At 37.7% G+C, this 18,709-nt stretch overlaps 2 protein-coding genes across 7 annotated transcripts in view; one reads left to right on the forward strand and one right to left on the reverse strand.

Annotated features, from left to right (window-relative positions):
* LOC123745354 (nuclear pore complex protein Nup93) overlaps window positions 1-17,474 on the forward strand; it is a 68,638-nt gene extending 51,164 nt beyond the window's left edge. For both annotated transcript variants that reach the window (XM_045725841.2, XM_045725842.2), the window contains 12 exons: window positions 1,001-1,234; window positions 2,549-2,687; window positions 6,917-7,015; window positions 9,566-9,671; window positions 11,111-11,157; window positions 11,915-12,059; window positions 13,166-13,292; window positions 13,387-13,528; window positions 14,028-14,120; window positions 14,570-14,809; window positions 15,516-15,734; window positions 16,920-17,474. In XM_045725841.2, coding sequence (XP_045581797.1) covers window positions 1,001-1,234; window positions 2,549-2,687; window positions 6,917-7,015; window positions 9,566-9,671; window positions 11,111-11,157; window positions 11,915-12,059; window positions 13,166-13,292; window positions 13,387-13,528; window positions 14,028-14,120; window positions 14,570-14,809; window positions 15,516-15,734; window positions 16,920-17,030 — 1,702 coding nt within the window. In that variant the 3' untranslated portion in view covers window positions 17,031-17,474. The remainder of the gene's footprint in view (window positions 1-1,000; window positions 1,235-2,548; window positions 2,688-6,916; window positions 7,016-9,565; window positions 9,672-11,110; window positions 11,158-11,914; window positions 12,060-13,165; window positions 13,293-13,386; window positions 13,529-14,027; window positions 14,121-14,569; window positions 14,810-15,515; window positions 15,735-16,919) is intronic.
* An 894-nt stretch (window positions 17,475-18,368) lies between these two features.
* Window positions 18,369-18,709, reverse strand: part of LOC123745356 (ionotropic receptor 21a) — a 57,632-nt gene continuing 57,291 nt past the window's right edge. For all 5 annotated transcript variants that reach the window (XM_069300804.1, XM_069300802.1, XM_069300803.1 and 2 more), the window contains one exon: window positions 18,369-18,657. In XM_069300804.1, coding sequence (XP_069156905.1) covers window positions 18,406-18,657 — 252 coding nt within the window. In that variant the 3' untranslated portion in view covers window positions 18,369-18,405. The remainder of the gene's footprint in view (window positions 18,658-18,709) is intronic.

An 18,709-nucleotide genomic window follows, 5' to 3' on the forward strand; every position in this document is an offset into this window, starting at 1 on the left:
CTCCCCTAAATAAATCGGTGAATAACTAAGCCACACCAGTCCTTCGAGACCCATCTGTTGCCTACCAAGACCAGCAGCCAGAATTTGGTTTGTTCTAAAAGGCAAAGGGAAGCTTGGGGATTGGAAAGCTTTGTAGAAAGCATAGGAGAGATGAAACGAGTGACTGCTTGAAGGAAAAGGCCTTCTCCCAGTAAACAAGGCAAACATTCATAGCTGCAGGGGCAATGCCATACTTATGTTGCAAGTGACTGCAACCAAGTGGCAGTCACATGCCACATATCAGGCATTCTGAGAGTTGTTCTACTCCAAGCCCTGGGCCAGGCTTAACTTAAGAGTGCTTGATGCAACAGGCTGTTGCTTGGAGTGTCCCACATATCTACCCCAGCCTGGTTGGTCTGGCACTTGTTGCAGAAAAGTGTCCAGTGTTTTCCTGAAAACTTCCACTTTTGTTCTGGCAATACTTCTTATACTTGCTAGGATATTGAACAAATGTGTACTTCTGATGTTCATACAGTGTTCTGTGATTGTGCCTGTGACACCTCTACTCTTCACTTCCTAGACATGCCACAAGAGACTCGAACTGTCTACTACGATGTCATCAATGATGCATTCCAAAAAAGGCTGATAAGAACAATTCTGGCTTGCATTGTAGAGTGAAGCAAATTCAGGTCCTTATCTCAGTAGTGATGGGTTTGGAGGGCTAGTGAAAGGGTTTGTTGTAGTTATAGGGGAAGTGTAAGTACCTAGTTGTACAAACTATGGTTAGCTACATGGGACCCACCAGTGAAGCGCGTTTCATTACATTCAATGCTTGATTTTTGGCAAGAAAATGTGAATGTTTGTGCAACTAATCTACACTGAAAGCATGATAATTATTAGAGATTTGTAATAACTACATTTTAACATTTTTAGTATGTAGTTTTGTGTACAAAAACTGCATACTTAACTACATACATTAAATTTCATGGTAATGAACATTTTTCCCCCTTTTCATTGGTAGTTATGCTACCCACATGAGGCGCATGGTTTACTCCCACCTGGAGCGTGCACAGCTGGGAGGAGTTCCTGGCCTGGTTCCTCTAGTTCGGGCATTCTTAGAGGTAGTCTTGCCTCCTCAGGTTGCCACTACTTTGGAGGATGGCCAGGCTAACAATGCACCAGTTTGGCCTCTCATCTTCTACTGCATGAGAGCTGGAGGAAGCAAAGCTGCTTGCCTTGCTGCTGCAGAAAACAGGTATTTTGATTGAACTAATTTAAGTGTTTACAATTACTCTGTATTTGCCTGTACTCGCCTAATTGTGCGCTTGCGGGGGTTGAGCTTTGTCTCTTTGGTCGGCTGTATGTTGTCTTAACCAGTTTCTTGGAGAGAAAAGCCTTCAGTTAATTTATCAGTCTTCATTAGTGCCCGATTTTTTGCGTTGGGAGACCGAGGTGTAGTGACATTATTAACATTGCAGTTGATAACTCATTGCGGTTGATAATTTAAAGTTGAGTTAAATTTGATAAACATTCAGAAGGTTTTGGATTAGCTAAGTTATATTGGACTCAATATATTCACTTGTCAAGTGATTGCAGGCAGGCTGTGTGATGGAATGATGGAGAGAGGGAAGAAAAATTAAAAAGGTGGGGATAGGATTGAAATGGAGGGATAGGGATTGCAAAGGTGGAAATAGGGATTGGAAATGGGATCAGGATTGGAAAGAGGGGGTCAGGATTGGAAAGAGGGGGGTCAGGATTGGAAAGGGGGGATATGGATTGAAAAGGAGGGTTAGGGATGGATGGATAGGGAGGGAGGGATGAGTGGAGGCTCAGAAGAAATGACAGAAAGGGAGGGAGGGTGCATGTGTATGGCAAGCTTTTTCCTCGTTGTGGATAGAAGTGGCATAGTTGATTGTTATTGTGTTTTTGTTGTATATTTGTTTGATTGCCTCTTGTTTGTGTTTGTTTATTAATGACCTATTTAAGAGTCATTAAGATACAAAACTTTAAATTGTTTCTAGCATCATATATTTGTTCATTAGTGATACTTTACATTTCTATTGTAAATTAAAGTATTGTGGTGTGCCCGAAATATTTTTCTTGCTTTCCATAACGAACCAAAGCAATAAGTGAACCAGTCATAATTTTAAGGGTTACAGTGGAAATAACAAAAGATAAAATGTGTTGTAGAAAGTGAGATAAAATGCAAATTCTACAGATATATCATTCATTTTATGCTACTTTATTTGTTGCTTTTTCTCTTCGGCAGCATTTTTCATAAAGTAAAAAAAAAAATTATTATTTCCATGTACTTGGTGAGATTCGCTGCATGACTGATAGGAAGATAGAGAGAACTGTGGGCTTGTGATAGCTAGTGAAATTGAACATGATTTAAAAATAACATTATAGTAACATTCATTTCAGTGCTTCTAAATAATTATGCTATTCCAAGTGATTCTTTATTAAGATATTTTAATTTCAAGTTTATGTAAGTACATTTGTGTATTGTACTAAGGTATTTACTCAATCACATTTTTATACATGTACTAATTGATATTATAAATTACAGTTCTCCGTCAGTTGTAGAAATTGTGACAGCCCTGGAACAGTACGAGAAGAATGACTCAGGTCGCTTGCCACCAGATCTGGAGAAAAAGCTGAGGATGTCATACAAGAGAGCTGTTAAGAATTCCTCCGACCCATTTAAAGTACTATAATATAATTATTTGTTCTAATGTGTTTCATGAAGAATAAAAAAATGCTATTTTTTTAATATACTGTATATAAATACTGTATTATGAACATTAAGTTTATTTTGAGCTTACAATGCACTCTGTAAGCTTGCTTGTCGCCAGGTTAGTCTTGTAAAAACTTGATCGGAAAAGCTGTTGCTTGGAGCAGCCCATAGGTCCATATAGCCATTACAACCTAACTGGTTCATCACTTCCTGCAATTCTTGCAAGAATGTGTCTAATAGCCTCTTGAAACTCTTTACTTGTATTAGTTGATTTAGGGAGGGGGAAGGGGGGTTAAATAAAAACTGTAAAGTGAATACAGTATATTTTGAGTCGATGCTTCAAATAGCCACTGACAAATGTACAAAATGATAACTATCACTAACTAGTATAATCCCTATTGTTTACATCACATCATGAAACTGATGGTCCTTTGTTTTGATGATGGACTGTGGGGTATTAACACTTTCGCGCTATCTGGACGCGCCGGCGCGTCCTGTTTCGTCTAACGTAAACGCATAGTGGACATAAAGTTATGTCCTCTTTTAAAATATTTGTATAAAATTCAATTTTAATCCGATTTCATTGGGGTTTGTTTCAAACGACGCGCCATGAAGTTCTCTTTCTCACCACTAGGCCGCCTGGCGCGTTGGCCTACCCGGTCACGTGACGGGCCTATTGTTTTCGTGTCACGTGTCGTGAGTCGATCACGCTCCCCTCGCGCGCCAAACTCGAGCATTTTTACCCGTTTCCGTGTGGATTATACCCAATTACTTCATCAAAAATGGATCCAGGTCAAGGCCCAAGCACTTCTACGCCCAAGGAAGCCTCCAGGTCATCGAGAGTGGACAAAATAACCCAAATTTTTAAGAAGTGGAGCGGAGTGAAGCTCACACCAACGAAAATTCCAGGCCTTGTGGAGGATTTATCAGAAGCTGAAGGTGATGTAGAGGTATTGGAGGAAGATTTTGGAACCCACAACGATTATAGTGTACCTAGAGCTAGAGGGAATGATACGGCAACGAGTGATGAGGAGACTGAGGCCCTCACCGAGGAAGAGGAGGCACCGCGACCCCCTCCTCCTCCTCCATCTCGGCGCACACGTGGTGCATCTAGGCTACCTAGAAAAGTAGCTACCAGACATGTTACTCGTCGTAGGAACACACGACAAATTGCGCCAAGTGATTCTGAAAGTATAAGTGATGAGGAAAGTGATGAGGATTCATTCGAGCCTGCTGAAAGGCGTACACGTACAGTACGTACTCGGCAGGCTGGAGCTGGTGAGGGCTGGAGTCGTAGCAATACTTCTCCAGTTGTTGATGATTTTACTGGAGATCCTGGACTGAAAATTCCCAAGCCTACTAGTGCACTGGCTTATATTCAATTGTTCATCACGCGAGCCCTCCTTGAGTTCTTTACCGTTGAAACAAATTTGTACGCCTCACAGTTATTCCGGATGGCCAATGAAAATGTATCAGATATTTGGACCCCAGTGAAGGTGAGTGAAATGGCGCGATTCCTAGGACTGTTCATATTGATGGGCATAATTAGGCTCCCAACTATGAGGATGTATTGGCAAACAGCAAAGCCATGGCATGCTCGTTTCTTCAGCTTGTTCATGCCGTCCAGACGATTCCAGCATATAAACCAGTTTTTCCACACATTCAATACCAATGCAGTGCCCGTGAACAATCGTGATAAGTTGATAAAAGTGAGACCAGTGATGGATTACTTGAAAGAGAGGTTTGCTCAAGTTTACATCCCCAAGAAAGAGTTGTGTTTGGATGAGGGTACAATGGCATGGCGAGGCCGACTATCCTTCAAAGTGTACAATCCAAACAAACCAGACAAGTATGGTGTGAAACTTTATATGCTTGCTGAATCTGTGTCTGGGTACATATATGACTTTGACGTATACTCAGGTATTGGTAAGACGATAGTGGATACAGTAACGGGGTTGATGCAGCCTTTAGTGAACCAGGGTTACCATTTGTACATGGATAATTACTACAACTCGGTTACCCTGACAGAAACATTGAGAGAACGTGGGGTGTACACATGTGGCACAATTAGAATGCTACGTGGTGCCCCAAAGGTATTGCAAGCTCTAGCCAAGGGTAAACTTCCACTGGATACCACAGTATACCGCCGCAAAGATAACACCTTCATTCTCCTGTGGAAAGACAAGCGAGTGGTTTCAATCATTACCAACATCCACAATGCAGACACTCAGCGAGTTCAGCGAAGGAAGCGAATTCGCAACCGAGACGGAACAAGTGGAATACAACAGGTAACAGTGAACAAACCGACTGCAATTTGCGAGTACAATAACTTCATGAAAGGTGTGGACCACTTCGATCAAATGGTTAAATATTACCATTTTACCAGGAAAACTCACAAGTGGACCAAAAAGATTACCTTTTATTTCCTGCAAATGGCATTGCATAATGCCTATGTTTTGTACAAATACAACACAACTGATCGAAAAAAGCTAACATTGCTACAGTTCCACGAAGTGGCAATCTGGGCCCTATTGCACTGGGACACAGAGGAGTGGCCTAAAACATCATCATCATCTCAACACTTGCGGCACGCTCCAGACATAAATGATGACACAGCTCCTGCCAATGCTGACGCCATGCCAACTCCCGGACCATCTGGTGTGAGGCGGCCTTTGTTCACTACACCACCTCAAGATGAAACAGACAACGAATCTGAACCCGACATGTCTGCCACACTGCCAGTTGACGAAACTGTTTTGTCAGATGAATCTGACTCTCCTGCAACTCCTGTTACACCTCCAGCGAGAAGACCTGGCCCTATTGTTGATTCAGAAAATCGCATGAACTACAAACTGAAACATGAAATTTACAGACTGCCAAAACGTCTCAAGTGTCATGCATGCGCACGGTCTGGTAAAAGGAAGGACACGAACTATGGATGCAAGACCTGTGGTGTTGCACTCTGTGTTGTTCCCTGCTACACCAATTACCACCGGAAAAAGGTGTATTGGGTGGTGAAGAAGTAACCACCCGCAACAGCTTCACTCCACCTACAAACCATCTGTTGAGCAACTTCAGGAATGAAGAACCTGAAGAAGGTGGAGTGAAGAACAAATGCTCAACTTACTGTTCCACAACCAGCCTTCCCTTGGTAAGTACACCTATTTGGTCCAAGTTTGTGTAGTATAATTTAGCTCATAGAACATTCTATTGCGAAAACATTGCCACAAAAATGAATGACATACATACAATAATAATATCAGAACAGTGAAATAAGTATAAACTTTCAAAGCAACGTTTCGCGCGTGTGTCGTCCGGTCACCATTACCGGGTAACAGTGTGCCCACTTCCCACACTCTTGCGGGTGGGCCGGGACCATTATTCTACGATTATATTCATATCACCGTGTTGGGAATTTTATTGGGAGTCCATTGATACAAAAATTAAGGCTGTAGGACAATTGTAGAGGTGATAATAATCCCAAGAGTAAAAACATTTTGTTGCTGTTGAGCGCTCACGGCGACTCATCTTCGTAGTTATTTATTTCATGCTGGTATCTCTATAGCTTTCGTGACTTTTTTTACTGATGTTCTTCTAGAGAATTTTATTGCGAACACGTTGGTATCAAAATGAAATACGTAGCATGAAAACTAAGGTCAGAAAAGTAAAAAGAGTATACACATTTTTGTTTTTACGCTTAAGCGATAAAAACGCCGCGCGCACATACGGTTGGCTGAGTGACCTTCGCCGAGAGCGCGAAAGTGTTAAAGTACAGGTATTGTAACAATAAATTAGGGAAATCCATGCTATGATGAAGTATATACGTTTTCCCCTTCTAGACACTAATCTATTTTTTAATCAGTTTTAATTTGCATTGCTTTAAATTTTATGCTAATATTGATAAATTGTGTATTCAGTCAGTTTGTCATATTATGTGAATTACTTATAATCACTCCACACTTTATAATGAACCTTTCGGTATATCATAGTTTGTTATTTTTGCATTAATTTCTTATCTTTTCTTAATTCTTTCCATATTTTTAGCAGTGCATCTATTTCAATTTCATCTTTGTTTATTAGATCTCCTGCCATTACTTATGACACAGAAGAAAGTTAAATTAGCTAAGATAGTTGAAGTCTATAATTTCAGAGTTAAGGGGTGTACTTTGTATATTTCATATTGTTTTTCTTTATTTATAGCGAGCTGTTTACTGTGTATTGAGTCGCTGTGACCCACATGAGGACCATAATGACATTGCTGCTACTACCGATGACTACCTGTGGCTTAAACTGTGTGTGGTAAGTAACAGTGCATATTGCTTACATATCTTGAAATGCATGGCTAATAAAGGTACAAGTAGAGTATTAGTAGGTCGGCAGGTTAGAAATCAGAGCAGCAGGAAACAGTGAGGGAAAATGAATTGGCTGGGGCATCTGGCAGCTATTGACCAGTTGCCATATTACACAATAATTTGCAGTAATCACATGTAAATTAACCACCGCACTGCTCAGAGCACCTTGAGGCACTAGATTGAGGGTTTGCAGAGCACCTCATGGCGATCGTAGGTATAGCGTAGGATTCAAAACACCCACGGGTATACGGGGATCAAATCCTGTGTCTCAGGGCTCCTGCAAACAGACACCATCTTGAAAAAAAAATTGTGGGCAACATTCCCGGGTGTGAGAGCCTTAGTACTGAGTGAGCAACCAAGGCTGGTGCACACAGCATGAGCTAACAGCACTGCTGTTCAGCTTGTGACCACAGCATTGCCTAAAAATGTCAAAATATATATGTAACTGGTATTATTTAGCAATGATAGTATTACAAAAGACCCCGTGATAAAAATGACAAGGATTATGATAATAGCATGATTGTGGTGATAATTAGCACTGTGCATAGTATGGTGGGAGGAGTAATCTTGGTGAGAGAGGGTGGTAGCATCGTCTGCTGTCTGTGTGTGGCAACCTGTTATTGTCTGGACTCACCATACCAGCATAGTGGTTCGCTATGGTGAACACAAATCTAGTTACTTATATATAACGTATGTATATAGTGTAATAACAGCAAAAGCACTGTTTGATTGATCGTAGAATATATTATACATGTCACACACATGAGCCCCATAAAAAAAATTATGGCTATATGAGCATAGCCATGTTCCACACATTGAACTACTTTATATAAATTCCACAAATTACTCTTTTGAATAATATTACAGCAAAAAATCTGAGAAAAAACGAATGAGAAACAAAAATTAATTGTAAAAACTTCGCAGCAACTGCCACTTTACGGGATGGCGGGGTCAAGTGTGCCCAAGCGCCTCATCACTCGGCGCCCATAATTTGCTCAACTTCTCGGCTCCATCACGCCTAAAGTATGTCGCATACAATATTTTTTTTATAGTTTCCCCATGATCAGAGACTGCATTTTAACAATATAAGAAGAGAAAAAAAAATTTGCAAAGAATTAATTTTTGGCGCACAATGGGAATGTCATATTTTAAGGCCACGCAGCACTGTGGTTAACATGTGATAAAGTTGTTAACAGGCTTTATATCTGGTGAAATAATAAGAAATGGTGGGATGGCTGTATAAAGCAGGGTGGGGGAGTTGGATGCTTGTATACGCCTTGCACAGTCTGACCCCCATTGACTGTGGTTGGGTGAATGATGTCCATGCTGGACTGCATGATAGTGTGCAGCAGCACTTTGCCTAAGAGACCACTTGAGTGGCTTTTCATATAGTACTGTACAATCAAAGCCTTTTGTTTTGTTTTAAACTTACTGAAATTCAATTGCAGCCATTTTTAATGACAATGGTAGGAAAAATATATTTTTTATGCCAACAATTCGGTGACAAGCAAATAAACATTTAATGTAAGGTAAGAATTTGTAAAATATTTTGTTTAAAATGTGTGTTAATTGCATTGCACCAAAATACTGTGTAAATTCTTAAGTCACATTTTAAGCTACTCACATTAAATTCTGTTCTGCCCAAGCAGTTCTCTTTAAATTGAATAAATATAATATATATATATATATATATATATATATATATATATATATATATATATATATATATATATATATATATATATATATATATATATATATATGTCGTACCTAATAGCCAGAACGCACTTCTCAGCCTACTATTCAAGGCCCGATTTGCCTAATAAGCCAAGTTTTCATGAATTAATGTTTTTTCGTCTACCTAACCTACCTAACCTAACCTAACCTAGCTTTTTTTGGCTACCTAACCTAACCTTACCTATAAATATAGGTTAGGTTAGGTTTGGTAGGGTTGGTTAGGTTCGGTCATATATCTACGTTAATTTTAACTCCAATAAAAAAAAATTGACCTCATACATAGAGAAAAGGGTTGCTTTATCATTTCATAAGAAAAAAATTTTAGTAAATATATTAATTCAGGAAAACTTGGCTTATTAGGCAAATCGGGCCTTGAATAGTAGGCTGAGAAGTGAGTTCTGGCTACTAGGTACGACATTATATATATATATATATATATATATATATATATATATATATATATATATATATATATATATATATATATATATATATTAAACTATATATTAAAATATAAACAAATTAAAACTGATATATATATATATATATAATATATATATATATATATATATATATATATATACATATATATATATATATATATATATATATATATATACATATATATATATATATATATATATATATATATATATATATATATATATATATATATATATATATATATATATATATATATATATATATATATAATATTTATTTATTTATTTTTGAGGATTCACTTGTTTCGTTATGGCAGGTGGATTGCGACACATCTCCCTCTGCATCAACATCTAGCAGTAGTAGTGCTCAGCAGGATATTCTCTCTCTCACACACCTTCAGAATCTTCTTTATGAACAATATGGTAAGAATATTATTTATTTACAGTAGAGTGAAAGGAACTATCAGGAGAAAGCATCAAGCCATTACTACTATATAGCACTTGGAAGGGATTATGATAAGGATTTGGAATGGGTTATGATGGGGGGGGGGTAGGAATGATGCCCAACCACTTGGTCAGGAATTGAACCCCGACCTGCATGAAGCAAGACCATCACTCTACAGTCCTGTCAAAGTGGATGGGCTATTTACAGTAGCATATAGCTTTGTCAGCAGTCATCCCACCAATGTTGAGCCAAAATATAAATATTTGTTGACAAAGCCATTACAAAGTTGAGAGTGCTATGTCCATTAGTTGCATGGTGATTTTGCTCGTGTATCTTACTACTGTGCACTTTTAGCCTTTTTAATGCCTTTTGAAAGTAGAAAGTGTAAAAAGTCTTCATAAAATGCTCTTAAATATTCCTAGCTCAATGAACTGTATATTACACAAATATTGATGACCTTTGTCCAGAGAACACGGCTGATCTTTGGGAACAACCACATGGCACAGCTCAGTAAGGTGCCTTTCATATTCACTTCATGACATGTTTTCAGAATATTTGACCAACAAGGTTATAATTCACATTTCTGTAACATATACTCGGTATAAGTCAGTATCAGATTTATGTATGGAATAGTGTGCAGTGTTTATAATAATTAGTGAGGAATACTGATGTACAATGACAGCAAGGAAGAGCAGATGCAAGCACCAATTACAGAGCTGCTTCAAATCAGTAACTTTGTTGTTAAAGGTTTATGATTAGGCATTATAAAGTGGCAAAAGTGACAAAACATAGTATATAATATACACAGTATTACAATAGCGTGTAATATGCACAGACTTTGCAAAAGTTTTGACAAATGTGACCATGGTGTTAATGTGCACAAAATGCACTCAAAAAGAATTGGAGGCAAATTTGGGATATGGATCTTTAACTTTCTAACGAACAGAATTCGGAGTGTAATAGTCAATACGGTATAATCAGGATCATCCACTGTGAAAAACTCGGTCCCCCAGGTCAGAGGCCCCCTGAGAAGGCCTGGTCGATGACAGGGCCGCGGGGTCGCTAAGCCCTGAAATTGCCTCAAAGTAACTCTGAGGTACCATACTTGCTTCGATACTTTTTCTCGTCTTCATATCGGACATAGACGAGGATACAAAATATAGTACTGTATCATTATTTGCAGATGACACTAGAATTGTCATGTGAGTAGACAATATAGAAGACATGGCACACCTTCATGTCTGATGTAAATCAGGTCTTTTGATGGGCTACAGATAATATGATGTTCAATTAAAATAAGTTACAGCTCCGGCTGGAACTTATTAATAAACTTACAAATAAATCCCTCAAATCTAATTGCAGTGATTGATGTATAGATATGTACAGGGCTTTTTACATTTAGTTTTCTTATTTACAGGAGAAACCCACTTTAATGCATGGAATCAACCACTTCTCTATACAACAGTAAGTAAACTTAATTTTCCTATAATAGATAAAGGACAATGGTTTTAAGTTAATATCTGCTGTATGATAGTTACATTATTTCTCATTGTATTATCAGTAATTCAGTCAGAAGTTATGTGTGTTATGAAATCTGCTAAAATTTTAAACTAAACATTTTAAATATTCTTATGAAAATTCTACAACACGTCTAATATTAGAATACAAATAATCTGCAGAAAGCCTCCTAACCAAAGAGATGTTGCTTTTATCTATCTCCAGCCCATCCCATACACGCACTTAACCTGTGTGTGAAACTTTCCCATGAGTTTATTACTTGATAACATTTTCCACCTGCTGGATGGAAAAATTCTGGGAGTTCTACTTCCCAAGCCTGACCCGAGGCCATGCTTGACTTGAGAGTTTGGTCCACCAGGCTGTTGCTTGGAGTGGCCCCACAGGCTCACATATATTTCAAGATCAAGTGTGACAAAATAAAATTGGGAAGTGTAAAAGCCTTACAATACCTGGGAGTATGCAAGATGAGCACTGTAGATGGAAGAAAAAATTAGAATTGGTAAACTAGTATAAACAAGGGAAAACTGCAGGAATGCAGTACTCATTAGAAAGGCTGTGCAAAGTTCAAAATGTGTTACAAGAGAGAGACCATTAACATGAATGTTGTTTTGATAGCTTTTCCAGTAGAGACGTGTATTATGTTTGCAAAATGTTAAAAACTGCACTCGTGCATGATTAACTATTCCACATTTCATGATTTCAGATTCTGCTACAAACCGGCCAGTTTGAGGCTGCTGTAGAATTTTTGAGCCGTAAAGAAGCCTTGAGATGTCATGCTGTTCACGTGGCCCTTGCACTACATGAAATGAATCTTTTAGCTTTACCTGCTGAAGTCCATGCTCCAATGTGTATGTAAACGTTTCATTATTAGATAATGGCTGTGGAGAGATCTTGTGGGATTAGTTATTAATAAGTCGGTAATCACAGTCAGTCAGTCAGTTCTTTTATATTTAGGAGTTTTTTTTTATGAACTGTTCCTAAATTTTACAATATAAAGATACAATTTTATTCAATTTCATGTAAAATTTATACAAAAAATTATACAGTATTCCAATTGATGGGGTACCCCTCTCCCTCTTCAACAAATCTTCCCTCCCTTCCTCCCTGTGAGGAGGAAGGCTGTAAAAATGGGTATATTTAGTGTATATGAGAAGGGAAGGTGGGATTGTTAAAGTGTCTACTAGGGGAGACAGCCATGTGGCACCACTTTGTGAAGAGGCAGTAGTGTATCATTGATGTTTATGAGAACTCACCAGGAGCACAATATACACAGCCTTGTGAAACAGTGGGGTACTTGTGGATAATTTGAAGCAGGGTGGTCATTCTATGGAGTAGGCAAGTTATTGTGAACGAATGAGTGCAAATTTTAAATATCTTTAGCCTTGTTTTTATCCTATATATACTGTACTGCTTTTTTTTTTTTTTTTGTTCTGTGATGTCTTTCCCATGCCATGAAAGTGGGAAATTAGGTAATGATGCAACCCGTCCTCTTAAAAATAACGTCACTTTTGGCTTGTATGCTCACTATGGGCAAATTTGGACGTAATTTGAAATGAAATCGACTCGCAAAAGTGACATACTGTCCCGTTTTCTATTTGAGTCGTCTGGCTTACTCAGTAAGGTTAGAAGAGGAAACTTTCAATTAACGTTTTTCATAATGTTTTGAAACTTGATGAGAATTTCTTACCCACCTAACCTATCAGAGGACGATTAACTTACTGTTGTTGGAAAAAAATCCCAAATTTATTTTCATTTTTTTTTTCATTTTCAAATTACGTCCACTTTCGGCCATACTGGTAAATGGCCAAAAGCGACGTTATTTTTAAGAGGACAGGTTGAATGATGAGCATCATAATTGTAAGATACATTTAAAATTGTTTAAAAATATATTTTTCACTTTTAAAAGTGAACCATGTGCATTTCATAATAAACAGTACTTTTTACATTTGCATAGTATCACGTGAAGATGGTGATCCTGAAGGAGTACGTCGGTTAAACCTGACCCGACTCATTCTATTGTATACTCGCAAGTTTGAGGCCACTGATCCATGTGAAGCACTACACTACTGCTTTTTCCTAAGGTAATATATGACTTAACATTTTAAAAATGTCTTTTTAACATTGGTTGCTCATACTTTAAGAAAGTAAATAATCTTACACTAGATAATTTAACAGATCACTAAAAGGGAAAAACGGAGAGAACATGTTCGCAGGTTGCATTAGTCAGCTGGTTCTCAACTCCCGGGAATTTGATCTTTTGCTTGGACGTTTGGAACCAGATGGTCGTCGTACACCGGGCATCATTGATAAATTCAAGGTAAGCATTAAGTGTTTGTTCTGCCTTTATTAGGTTTTCCTAATAAAAACATCCTATTATATAGGTGCTTAAGGTTCGCTTCAATACATACATTAAAGTAGCGGCAAAGATCTGAGAATTGTTTTGCATAATTCCTCATCTATAGACAGAAAGGGAGTTAGTTTAAAGGTTCAAATCTTCAAGATAAAGTGTAGATTGTGGAGCTAATATGGTGGGAATTTTTCTGTATTTTGATGTACATGTACAGTATAGTACAGATGTTGACCAGACCACACACACTAGAAGGTGAAGGGACGATGACATTTCTGTCTGTCCTGGACCATTCTCAAATCTCGCAATCGACTTGAGAATGGTCCAGGACGGACCGAAACGTCGTCGTCCCTTCACCTTCTACTGTGTGGTCTGGTCAACATACTTTAGCCACGTTATTGTGACTCATTGCCTGCATAGTACAGATGTATTTATTTGCACATGCTTAACAGAGATGATATATTTTCAGGTTGATGTGAGTGAGGTAACACAAATGGTGGCTCAAGACTCGGAAAAGAAAGGTCTGCACGAAGATGCAGTCAAGCTTTACGATTTGGCAAAGGTAAACTTATTTAAACTTTGGAGTTGATTATTTGTGGCAATAATGTACAGTAACAAGATTACTCAAAATAAATTCAGAAGTCATTAAATACAATATTTTATATTTGTGTTTAAAATATAACCCTCAATGAAGTGTTTTAGGAAAAGTCTTTTATACATGCTTCAACCTAATTTTGCAAACGTTATTAAAGTTATGTACAGTATTGGCAGAATTATTGAACGAGTTTAAGCCTATGCATTGAAAAAGAACCAAGATTTTGTTGGGAATTGATGAAAGTAGAATGGTTGACCAGTAAAGGGATAAATTTCTGAATTTACAAGTATTTATAAAGTTAGTAAATGGAGGATTGATTTATTAGGATGCAATTGATGGCATATTTTATTATACTGTATTGGGTAGATACAGACAGACATGCTTTTTATAACACATTTGTCTTTATTAATCAACAGAATCATGAGAAAGTAGTGTCACTGCTGAATCAGCTGCTGAGTCAAGTGGTGCACCAGACTGAAGGTGGCAGTGGTAGTCAACGTGGACGTGTTGTTGAGTTGGCCACTGCTGTAGCACTCCGCTTCAAGACCCATGGTCACAAGACCCATCCCAATAATGCTGCTACATTGCATCTTCTCTTGGATCTTACTACTTTCTTTGATTTGTACCACAAAGAAAGATATATGGATGCTCTTGAGGCAAGTTTATCATATATATATATATATATTGTTTAAACAAAGTATTCCAATAGTACCTGGCCACTCATGAAATTGTAATCCTATAAGACCATAAGTTCTTATGGAGCTACTTGGAGAAACTGTGTACTTGTGGTTAAAAATTAAGTGTTGTATGTTTGTGCATCAGTTTGACATTGCAATGATTTTTGACATTGCTTCATGGTAAATAGTATTACATTTTCTAATTAGAGATGGCTCCAACCATATTGGCTAAGACATTAAATAGGATTAGGGGCTTTATTTGATAGGATAGTAGGATAGCATTTGACTATGGATTCAAGAGATTGGAGGCCAAGTCGAGCTCAGTTCCCAGTGACAAGCAGGCAGGATGACAGTTCTACATTAGCATGCACTTTATGAAAGCCACACCTGCGATGACAGATCTAGGGATGTTATCGAGTTATAAGTAGTATGGACATCCCTCATTCTCCAGGTTGATTACTGTATTTGGTGGCAGCATAAGCTTTGTAAGCTTTTCCTTTACAATTACCTTGACTGTTCTATTAGAAGAGGTTGAAAATAAACATTGACTTATGTCTGTACTGTGTTTTAACACTCCAGAAGCCCAGACAGCTGGATGAAGCCAGTGTTAGGAATCATGTTTACAGTATTAACTATTTAATTTTATGTATCTTGTTTACAGTGTTAACTGGAAACTTTCTTCTAGGTTTTGAAAAAGCTACGTATTATAGCCTTGAGTCGAGACGAAGTAGAGACACGTGTTGCTGGAGTGAGCGCTCAAGGAAGTGAAGTGCGCAGTGTTCTCCCTCATGTTCTACTAGCAGCCATGACCACAACGCATCGATTGTATCGCATGCCTGTCCACCCACAGACTCCTCAAACTTCTTTCAATGCATCTACTACAGTAATTTCTCCAGCTGCCAAGGTAAGATGTTCACAAGAAATTACAAAATAATTAATACATTCTGTTTTGAATACTGTATCAAGCAGACAATCATGTGCTTAATTTTAAGATGTTATATCACAGTGCATTATGATGAATTTTTATTAACCACTGTTAATTATATATTTTATTAAGGTTTCATACAGGAGGGAAATTGGTTGATCTCCCATTTTTGTGGCTGCACTGGTAGATCCAGCTGCAATTCTTTTACAAGATTTTCTATTCTTCAAGCTTTTTCACTCTTGGGGCTTTTTGCATGTTAAGGTGCTTTTATCATCACAGCGCCTCTTAGCAATATCGTTTATAGCCGTTATACATTTGGCTACTACTCTCACTGCCTTTGCATGTCAGTTGGTGGTTATTTTACTGCCTGATGACATGGTTCTCTTTGGGTTTCTGCCTTCCTTCCTGAGTGAGGCTTCAACTTTGTGCTCTTGTCAGGGTTTTTTCCATTTTCTCTAGCACCTATGAACTTTGGCAAAGGGTAGGCCTTTTTCCACTTTCTGCTATCAGGCTTCCAGATGGAACATTTTAGATGTGTACCCCAGATCCGCAGGTGCCTACCTCCTGGATGTTCCTCCCTGTTTGAGTGTCACAGGTGAGTGTGTAGAGTCCCTGGATGCATTGTGTGGGCCCTAGGTATATAATTGACTCCACAGGCATGTTACTCCCTAGCATTTAGTTTGACTCCCTGGATCACTGAGGGGTGTACCCCAGACCACTGTGGGTTTGGTATCCAGTGCTGACTGCAGTTGGCACTGGACAATCTTTTATGGGAAGTTATTATGAGAGTAAAAATCGGATTTGGATGGAACATTTATGATACTACCTTTTAGGAGTTCCAAAAAGAAAAGCTTCAGATATGTTGGTAAATCTTAGCAATATGCTACCAAGTTTTTTGGCCTTCAAATGAAAACTGTTATGCAGTATTTAGATATTGTACTATTCTTTTGGGGGTTTACCACTACTGGATGGCTCAGAAGGTAGAAGTAAACTATTCTTTACAGGATGAGATCTGCATAATTAGTTTTTCAACTAATTTTCTTAGTCAACATATTAAAAATGGGGGTAATTTTTCCAATTAAAGAATGGTGATTCAGTAATTTGTAATTAATACAAAATGAGTTTTGAGGCACAATCAATTATTTTGTCTTTTTTTCCATACAGCATCTTCAAGAGCAAGCTCGTGCCATCGTCACGTTTGCTGGTATGATTCCCATGAGATTGCATTCAGAGATAAATGCACGTCTTGTCCAGCTGGAGGCTGTAATTAATTAGCATTTGGTTATATTTATCAATTAAACTTTTTCCATGTACAGTATTTTTGAAAACTTAAAAGCTATAAAGTTTTAGGAGTTTGGTGGTAATGCATAGTAAAGGTATTGTAATAAGTGTTTTGTATTATTTGCATCATAGGTTTTTCATGTGAAGTCTCCATTTTTCAGAAAAATAAGGGATTAACTCCTGAACTTTGTCAAACTTTAACATCAAGTAAAATGTCTTCACTTTTTGGCTTCTTTATAACTAACTAGAAGATTGGTAACTTACAGGTTGCACTACCCATATTTGTGGTTAGGGTAATTTTGTGCAAAATTAAGAACTCGTGAATCCCATTTATGCAAAGAACATGTAGTTTAAATTTACAACCTTAAAATTACTGTATCACTATATTAACAGTGGAATCACTTAGCGCCAGTCAAAAATTTGTATAACTTTTTTTAATTTGTGTATTTTTACCCTAAAATGTGTATACAAACCTTTATATTCATGCTGTATTTCATTTGTTTTTTGAATACAAATGTGAGTTTATACATTGCACACAATTATAAATGTCCTGGAACTACACAGAAAAGTAGTAGCAATCTATCAGACTTGGATGTTACCAGTTGTACATCAATTATAATACCTGGTCAGCTTCTGGCATTTACGAGTTTAATGTTATATAAATCTCTTCATATTTTTGTAAATACTATCATTGATTCATGAATATCATGAAATTTGTTAAAGGTTATATGTATTTTACAATATAATTTGTTAAAGGCTCGTGTAACAGCTCTGTATTTTCATACATTTATTTTGTAACATCTAACCCAGTAAACCGAGAATTAAGCCAGCGATGGACAAGAGCTACTCCTGAATTCTCGTTATTCACAAACACTACAGATTGGCACAGATTTCACAGCTGTTTGCCGATATACCAGCGAGTGTTTTAGTGAGCCTGGGCTCCTAATGGTTGAGGCTTTGAGGCTTTTGGGGAAGGGGGGAATGGGGTTTTCGTATGCAGGCAAAAACCCACAGTTCCCATCCTTATCCCCCTAGGCAAGGAGTCAATAAGCATTTACTTATAAACCTGTATATTTATATACAGGTTTATATATTCTTGACATTATTTTGTCATGGTTTATGATGTCTTGCATCTGTCAAATACTATCTTGGTTCCCACCATGATACTGTACATACTCTTAGTGAACAAATATAGGCTACTGATCTCAGTAGGTGTCTTGGTGAAGAAATTAGTGGCAAGGAATTATCTGGGGTGAAAAAGGAAATGTAAAGTTAAATGGTTTGTTTGCTAGGTTGTGACAAATAAGAATATGGGTATGTTTTAGTCTATCATAATTGTAGTGCTTAATTTATTTAATCTGGCAATTCGTCAGTTTTTTTTATCTTTAAGCCATGAACAGCAAGCTATTGAAAATTCTACTACGAATGCAAGTACTGCCAAACCTAAACCCAACAGAAGAAGAAAAAGAGGTCCTTGCAGGTGAGAGAGTGTCAAAGCTTGCGAGAAGGTGTTGCTGGGGACAGCAGCCTCACTCTGGCCCTTGTTCTCTTGCTGTTCAACAGAGTTTTTCTTCCTGGCCCATAACATTATATCTTTGCTCCACTTCTCATATAGTCCTGCCTGAAAAATAAAGAACCTTTGTACCAGACAGTATAAGGTCACAGGCATGTTC

This window comes from Procambarus clarkii, chromosome 44 (genome assembly GCF_040958095.1).
Source record: "Procambarus clarkii isolate CNS0578487 chromosome 44, FALCON_Pclarkii_2.0, whole genome shotgun sequence".
NCBI classification, from domain to species: Eukaryota; Metazoa; Arthropoda; class Malacostraca; order Decapoda; family Cambaridae; genus Procambarus; species Procambarus clarkii.